At 42.8% G+C, this 8536-nt stretch overlaps 1 protein-coding gene across 1 annotated transcript; it reads left to right on the top strand.

The window, feature by feature from the left end:
* Positions 1-5794: 5794 nt before the first annotated feature.
* On the top strand, positions 5795-8019 carry LOC119446085 (putative chitinase). Its single transcript, XM_037710427.2, has 2 exons — positions 5795-5911; positions 7736-8019. The coding sequence occupies exons 1-2, from the start codon at positions 5798-5800 to the stop codon at positions 7889-7891; spliced, it is 270 nt and encodes an 89-aa protein (XP_037566355.2). The 5' UTR covers positions 5795-5797; the 3' UTR covers positions 7892-8019.
* Positions 8020-8536: the final 517 nt, after the last annotated feature.

Below are 8536 nucleotides of genomic sequence, written 5' to 3'. Positions count from 1 at the left end.
GAAGAAAGTTAAGTGGATATCCCGCGCAGTGTCAGAATCGGTGGACGCTAAGCATTTCTTGAGGTATAGATGGTTGTGCTAAATGGACAGCAAAGAGAAATAATGACTCTTCGAAAACAGCCGTGTGATATCTATATTGAAGCCTGGTAAAACTCCTCTTTCTCTTCAGTCTTTTCTTCTTGTGAGTCTGACGAGCTGCTTATGCAAGGTCATGGAGAAAATGATTGACACTAGGCTGCAATGGTGGTGGGAGCAAACAGAAGTATTTCTCGACCACGTGACAAAATTTCGAAGCGGCGGTGCACCTTGGATGCAATTTCGGATATCGTTACCTATGTCCAACATGAATGAGCTAGGGGAAATGTCACAATAGCGGTGTTTTTAGACATTAAACGAGAATTTCACATGGTCCGCCATGTCCATATATTGTGTGGCTTTAAAATTAGGCGCTGCGGTAGATATCCAACTTCTTTAATGGTAGATAATGTTTATTCAAACAAGCGAAATAAAAAGTTCTCCTCATAATCTTAGTCAAGGAGTCTCATAAGGCAGTGTCTTGAGTCCATTTCTGTTTAATTGTGTGATGGCGGATTTACCGCGGAGACTTCCGCCTGCACTATACTATTCTATATAGGCGGATCATGTTTGTATTTGGGCCTCTGGTTCATGTCCCAACCTTGTTCAATCTACGTTGCAGGAAGGCCAAAACATTGTGGAAAAATTCTTGAAGGAAACAGGGATGGAACTGTAACAGTAAGACGGCTGTGCTACCCTTCACCAGAGGATATGTAAAGGACTTTCAGTTGTGCAATGAGGGACAATCTTTGGACTAATGAAGCAACGCACATGTCTGGGCGTTACACTAGACAGACAACTTTCTTGGAATTCTCACATTAAATTCATTGAAGAACAAATAATCTGAATATTAAAGTTCTTCGCCGCGTAGCAGGCACTTCATGGGAAGGGTCAGTTTTATCACTTCTAAAAGCACATAATCCACTTATAAAGAAACATATAGCATATTCCTCGCCTGTTCTGCATAAAATCTTCAGTTCATCTGAAGAGCGACTTCAACGATTAATAGCTAGGAGCCTTTTAGAGTATGCTTAGGCGTTCCTCGAGCAACCTCGTGTTCCTCAGCAACTGCAGAGATACGTCCTCCTCCATTTCCTAATACGAGTTCGTCTGAAACCTGCCGCAGCTTCTTTCGCGTTTCAGTGAAGCACAAAGGGCACCAGTGGCGCACCGACGGGGGGGGGGGGGGGGGGAATTCGGGGGTTGTAACCCCCCCCCCCCCGCCTGGGGCCGACTTAACTCCCCCTTTTGTTCAACCCCTTTTCTTTCCTTACGCATTTGAGTGCTGCAACTATGATGTAAGACGTGCAATCGTCTGTACACTCGCAAAAAGCGCATTTTTTTACAATTTCCCGTGAAGAAATCGAAATTAGTGCTGTTTAGATGGTATTGGCAAACTGTCAACCCCCCCCCCCCCCCCCTCCTGGCAGAGATCCTGGGTGAGCTACTGAAGGGCACCCACTAGCAATTGCACTTATTGAGAGAGACACAGGGTTTGCATCAATACAGGGTTTTAGGTGCACAAGAATCTACTACCACATCAGAAATTTTGGGTCTTAGTTATCTCCTACCCTCCATGGCGACTCGTGGGCTGGGAATTGAGCTTTCAATTGAAGGAATTATTCGCAAACGAGACATGTTTACGCTAGAAGCACTACAACTACAGCGCTATACCAGGTATACTTTCGATACTCTGGTTATATTCAAGCGTACACAGATGGTTCTTGTCGAAGAAATTATTCTACAGCAGCGTTTGTCATTCTAGAATAGAACCGAATACAGACGTTTAAACTGTCTCACACGACATCAACTACAACAGAGCTTCTTGCAATGTTGTCTTTGTTACGATACATAAATTCCACACGAAAAGGGAAACAATCGGTCATTCTTTGTGAATCGCAGGCAGCTTTGTCGTCACTTCATGGTGACATCAGCAATTCGCAAAACATGGCGTTAGTTTATGAGGTACTAAAGGAACTCACAAAAAAAAAAAGCAAGGGAAGAGAATCACGCGGTAATGTTCCAATGGATACCTGGTCACTGCAATATTCCTGGGAATGTTGCTGCAGACGAGGCAGTTGCACAAGCTCACTTTAACAGTCACATCTGGACTCCCTCTAACACGAGGCGAATTGTGGCACATACTAAGACAGATCTCAGCCCCTTGTTGCAGAGCCACATGTTTTGATCAAAATTCGAAATCTTCAGATTTATTTCACATTTACCCTTCGCTTCAATTTAAAATCCCGTCCACATTTGATACAACCCGAGCCTTTGAAACGCTGACTCACCGTCTGCGGCTCGGTACCGCGTATACAAACCCCTTTCTTCAGATAACTTCAAGAGCAGATAGCCCCAAATACACCTTTGGACACGCGGATGAGGATATACAACACCTTCTGCTAAAATGTCCGCGACACGACGCACACAGAGACAACGTTTAGCACGTCATTTAATGGCATTGTACAGCAGGCCTTTCAGCCTAGGAAATTCTTAGGCCCATGACCAAGATATTCCTTGCAGAGACGAGTGTCACTGGCCTTACAATGATTTCTAGAAGCGCGCAATATTTTCAGAAACTATTGAGTAGGGTTCATCTGTGATAAGCTCACTCTATGTGTTTCATTTGACCCGACTTTGGCCCATTCAATGTCTGGATTCATGTACCTTAGTGTGAATCGAAACCGTGTTTTCTTATGTGCCCTGATTTCAGTGTGGCTGGACATTGTGTTTACTTTAGTGTACATATATGACTGTACTTTGTATCACTGTGGTTCTCTGTGTGAAAATGAGTAGCCGGCGCCAATTAAAGGCGGCAGCATCTCCTAAGCACCATATAATAATAAAGAATAAAAATTATATCTGAGCTGTTTTAGTAAACTACACCTATACGATGCCAAAAAATAAAGGACTCTTTTAGCGTAAGGGGTGGCTTGGTAACCTAGAAAAGACGCAAAAGCGAAATACAGGTGGCGACACCGCTTTGAAGTTTCCGTACCAGCTCACCATGATGTCACGGATTGTTACGGCGACTGATCTGGCCTAGGTATTTTTTGTATCGTTAGAGATTTGCTATATTTCATGCTAAAGGAGCCAGAGACAGCACTTGGCAAGTTAACGAAGGAACGACTACTGAGCAACAACGCCTCGAATACGAAAAACAATTTAGAATCTGTGACGTCACACTGACTTACCGGCGTTGAGGTTGCGGCACAAAATTAAAGAAAAAGTAAGTTCGGCCTTTATTTTATTTTCTCATAAGCAACCTCTTTCCGTGAAATTAAAACAAATAGAGTTCTGACGGAATACTTTATCACTTTAAACTGATCTAGTGTTGCCATCTATAGTTTCCGTTTATTGCTAAGTGCTATTGTTAAGTATTATGCGATAAATATGTTATGTGGTGGTGATGATGTTATGAGGAATAGGGAGAATCGGGGTGCTCGATTTCTTGTTCGTTTCAACGATGTGAATCCAACAGACAATGGAGCCAGGTAAAGCATAGGGGAAAAAGAACGGTCAATATCCGTTGTGCTTCATTATCGGTTGGCTTCATGTGGTTGTGACAATGCGTGACATTACACTAGACCGCATTGCATTGTCTTAATATGTCTACATTACATTAATGTAGGCATATTATGACGTGCCATGTGGATGCCATGTTTACATTATGTAGACGCTACCTTGATGCCATGTGAGGAAGTTGCTTCTGTTAAAGCAATATACGAGAATGAATTCACACTTTCATTCTTTGAATGAAGCGAATGATTGCCACTGACTCACATCGACTCGCATGCCTGCTGGATGCTTGAGAGTGAAATGCTGCAGGCAAAGGTATGAGAATGCAGAATATAATATGCTCAGCTAGTGCAAACCTGGAAAGTGTCTGAACATGTAGCTTACTGAAATGCAATTTCCTTTGCCCCAAGCATAGACGACACAACCAAAAGCTGTAGCATAAACTGCCGTATTTGGAGCCTATAAATAAAGCGTCCCCTAGCATTAGACCCATATTTGTACTATATGGGTCCAACTTAGGAGACGCTGTTAACCAGTGGTAAAAATGAAAAAAAAATTACAAAATGACCTAAGCAGACTTTCGGTACGCATGTCGTTTGAGTAAGCTATAATTTTAAAGCTCCGTAATGTGTATACTTACACCGGTTTAGCCCATCACGCGATCTCATCGCGCTTCGCGCGCAACGATATTCGCGCAAAAACCTCTTAAGGCCACCGCGTGGCTCAGTGATATACGGTGTCCTGCTGCTAAACAGGAAGTTTCGCCATTCGATTTCCATCTGCGGCGGCCGCATTCCGACAGGGGTGGAATGCAAAAGGCATTCGTGTACCAAACTCGTAGGGCGGAGTCTAAAAGCTCCCGCGTGATAAAAAAACAAAAAACGAAAAAAAAAATCCGGATGGCTCCAAACGCGGTGCTGACGCTATCAGCAGTTCGCCATGCTACCTGAATTCCTTCACCCCCAAAGTATCGTTTTCACTTGTAAGCACCCAATAGCGTCCTTCGACATGGACGCACGTTTGAAAGCATAGAACACGAATAGATTTCACGTCCTAAATTAATCGCCGTATAAAACAACTGATTAATGAATCACTTGAATAAGTGACTTAATCATCAGGAACTCCCCGTTGCGCAGAAGCATGTCTGGGGCGTCTCACGTTCGCCTGTAGTTAATCGCCGAATGTAAAGTGCGCACTTGCTTTCTTTCCTATAGTTTCTCTATCAAACTGAAGCCGCATAGTCATTTCTCTATTTCTTAATGGGAATCAATAAATAAAACTACGCACCAGGTATCAGTTTCAGTACCTAGCTGCTTATCGCATTGCGCCGAGAGCCTGTCGAAGGATCACGTTTGCCATAACAACCATGGTGCAAATAGCAAAGCCAAGCGATTCTCCATCCTGGCAGTCGCTTAATTAAGAATTTAGCGTTAAAAGTGTAATCTGACCTCGGAGAGTGCTGTGACTCCTGTTTTGTTCCTTACGCATCTAAAAAGACGAGCTAAGGGGAAAGCCCGTAGGAACGCTTATTGAGACTACGAACGCAAATGACAACACGACAAATAGAAAAGGTTCCACCGGCATCGTCCGAGCAATCCGCCAGATTCTTTGATTGGACCTAGGGAGCCTACATGCAACGCCGTTTTAAAACGGCGTTGCGTGTAGGCTTCCTACTGGGAACTAATGAATGGCGCCATCTGGCGCAATGCTGCGTCATCTGCGTAAACTACATATATGGGTACGCCTTGACTGCGTGACGTAACGCGGGCAAAAGAAGAGAGAAGGACAACATAGCACAAGCAATGTCTCTTGTTTTAAATATATTTTCTCCTCCCTTTTTTTGTCCCCATGTTAGGCTGCTGTACACAGGCACAGATATGCATCCACACCAATTTGCCCACCTTTCAGTCATTCGGCAATTAGCACGTGCGGGGTTTGCCATCACGAAGCTGCACTGCTGGCTTTAAGCGAAGCCGTAGTGGAGGTCCCTCGGAGATCATCTTGTCCATCAACGAGAATCCAAACCCAAAGTACAGGTGCGCTGTTGCATTTCGCTCCAGTCGGAATGTGGACGTCTCTGACGGGAATCGAACATGCGATCCAAAGCTCTCATCGGCTACTAAGGCGTAAACTTTGGACTTGCGTTTCTTTCCTACTAAATGCTTTAGAGCACCGTATTTCATATACGCCGCAGATCTGCGTGATGATCCACAGTGAGCCGTGGAAGCATGCAGTCAACACGGATGCCAGATGTCCCGTAGTCAACAGGGGTCTGTACTGGGTGGGCTACGACAATGCCTGGAGCATCAGACAGAAGGTGAATATCGTGGGTAGTCCGTCTCAAACCGACATCGTGCTGGGTTTACTGCAGCATTACTTGAATAAATTTCGAGACACTTAGGCACATTATGCCTGGGGCCTGAGTTCTCACACGTATTCTTCCTTAACACTTTGGTGAATTGGGTGAGACGTTCAGTTTAGTTTGTTGCTTCGAGGCTTTCAGTTCATTAGGCTCTGCGAATATGCATCGAGGAAACAACCGTTCCTTAGATCGAACGTTTCGTAGAATCGGGTTTCCTTAAATCATGGTTCGACAACATCTGTTTCTCAATTTCCAGGCGCGTAAATTCACGTGACACTATTTTCCATCAAAATGGTCATGATGCGAGCTCTCGTGAAAAAAGTCTGATTATCCTCAGCACTTCCGGACGGGCATCAGTAGAGTTTCATAGCGTCAAGAACGTTAATTTGGACGACACCCTCCTCATCCACTGAAGGGCATCCAGTAAGCCTAATCGAAATAGCACGCCGGAATGTGCACGGTAGAACTCCCATTGTTGACAGGCGGCTATACATTACGTACCAGTGCTAAACATATATAAATATGTGTGAGTATGACCTTCTAACGTCATTGCACAGCGCATGCCCCCATCCTTGAATCGGAGAGTGCGTTGGAAGGTAATGCCATTTAACGGGGAATCACCTAATTAATAATCATTTAATTGATTATTTAGGGTATTACATGCACTACTCAAGCAGGGGAAGGTACGAAGATAAAGGAAATTACTATTATGTGGTTGAAGAATTCTTCGAATGCATTAGTAAACACTGCTTAAATGACGAATGACATGTTAACTACTGCTAACTGCTAACTGAGGGAGGCAAAGAATTCCACTCTGCTGATGCGTTATGGAAAAAAAATATTTTTTACGTGTTTGCGTTGTGGAACAGAAGTGGTTGTAAAGCTTTAGAGTGAGTTATCTGTGACAAGCTTTTTAGTGGTGGCAGTATATAAGTATCTTTCAGTAAACTGGATTCGTTGGAATTAATTGGCTCATTTCGCGTGTCCCGCCCGCATCGCATATTGACAAGTTACCAATCTCCCTTTAAAACTACCTCGTTTGTTTTCTTCACGTTGGCGTCATTACTTTGTATGGCAAGAGACGTTATCTTATCGCGAACTGAGTTCTGAATTCTGAGTTATTTACTATTGAGCAGTCATATTCACGAAGTATGCACAATCTGCATGACCCCTTATTCAAAGCGTACTGGGGCAATTAAAAAAAATGTCAGAAATTGTCAGTACATCACTGAGTTGAAATGAAAAAAAAAATACAGCAGGCAGAAATTTGGATTAAGTGCAAGGAAATACAAAAACATATTGCACGGCATCAACAGCAACGAATAAAATATTACAACAAAGATTGCAGGCGCCAGAAGGAAGCTCTTCAAAAGATAAAGTTAATAGAGTAATATCAAAATAAACCAGTTGGAAATAAGCATAATTTACAGAGCCAAAACGGAGTTACATAGGTATTATAAAAGTCTGAAGACAAAGACAGCACCAATCCAGCAAGAAGATAGTAGTAATTCAAAGTAACACTTTTCTAGTTCCCCTAACAAATTTTGCGTGTTGCTAATTTCATGCGGTATGCTAACCATTTTGTTCCAGCGAACTTAAACAAACATTTGCCATAGACGTTTCTTTATGGTAGAGTTAAGTTGTCAAAAGTTTCATTTCTAGCAAAACGTTGTGAAGAGTGTATACATAGTAATGAAACATGAAAGGGCTGGTTGTGCCTTATTGCTCTATTAGTGAGAGTAGCGTAATTACATAAGTTTGTTTGCCGAACGAACGCAGGTTCGATATGCGCTCGATCGTGGTTTGGCCGGCATAGCCATCAAGAACATGGAGATGGATGACTGGAACAAAGTCTGCAAACAAAGGATGGTGCTCATGAAGACGGTGGCCCGGCAGATGCAGCACTGTCGAGTCACGCTAAAACGCAAACAGTGACCACCTAACCACTGCCTGCCATCTAAGAGGAGGGACACTATCGGAGAGCCAAATTAGTTCATTCCTTGCCAATATTATTAACGCGAAAGATAACAATCACGACACTATTAGTTTCTTTACGCGCGATCTGCCGGTTGTTTAGACAAACATCGAACAACGAGTATAAATTATGTTATGTTTAAATTTTTATGATGAAATCCTTATTGAATATTTTATTTATTCAATAATATATTTGCGCAAAAATAGGACGCATTACTATTAGGGCTATAACTGGCTCTTAATTTCGGTCTAGCATCGAAAGTGTTACCTTACTAAACAGGGTTATTTATGGTTAAGCTTAAATTTTGTGTGATATCGCGTATGAGATGTTATTTTTGCCCTGTCGAAATTTTTTTGCGTTTGTGTAGGGCGATGTGTTATTGCAATATGATGTGTAACAACTACGCTGTTATATTTACAAGGCTGACTATGAGTATATTCAGCATGTATCGAACCAGGAATTAGCGAACTAGGCTGTTGGTCCAACTATGTTTATGTTGATTTCAGTACATGAGTCAATAAAAAAAGTGTAGCAGCGAAAGCAGGTAATTGTCATGGCTGCCTTGTTAAGTTATGCAGAATACACAATGCTCGTTGAGGTGCGCT

The sequence above is a fragment of the Dermacentor silvarum genome, chromosome 3 (genome assembly GCF_013339745.2).
Source record: "Dermacentor silvarum isolate Dsil-2018 chromosome 3, BIME_Dsil_1.4, whole genome shotgun sequence".
Classification (NCBI taxonomy): Eukaryota; Metazoa; Arthropoda; class Arachnida; order Ixodida; family Ixodidae; genus Dermacentor; species Dermacentor silvarum.
This window is presented reverse-complemented; position numbering and strand designations above follow the sequence as displayed.

Excerpts from the sequence above, each read along its gene's own strand:
- LOC119446085 (XM_037710427.2), top strand. The coding sequence starts at position 5,798 with ATGATCCACAGTGAGCCGTGGAAGCATGCAGTCAACACGGATGCCAGA. Across the intron at positions 5,912-7,735 it reads CCTGGAGCATCAGACAGAAG|GTTCGATATGCGCTCGATCG; the intron begins GTGAATATCGTG and ends GAACGAACGCAG.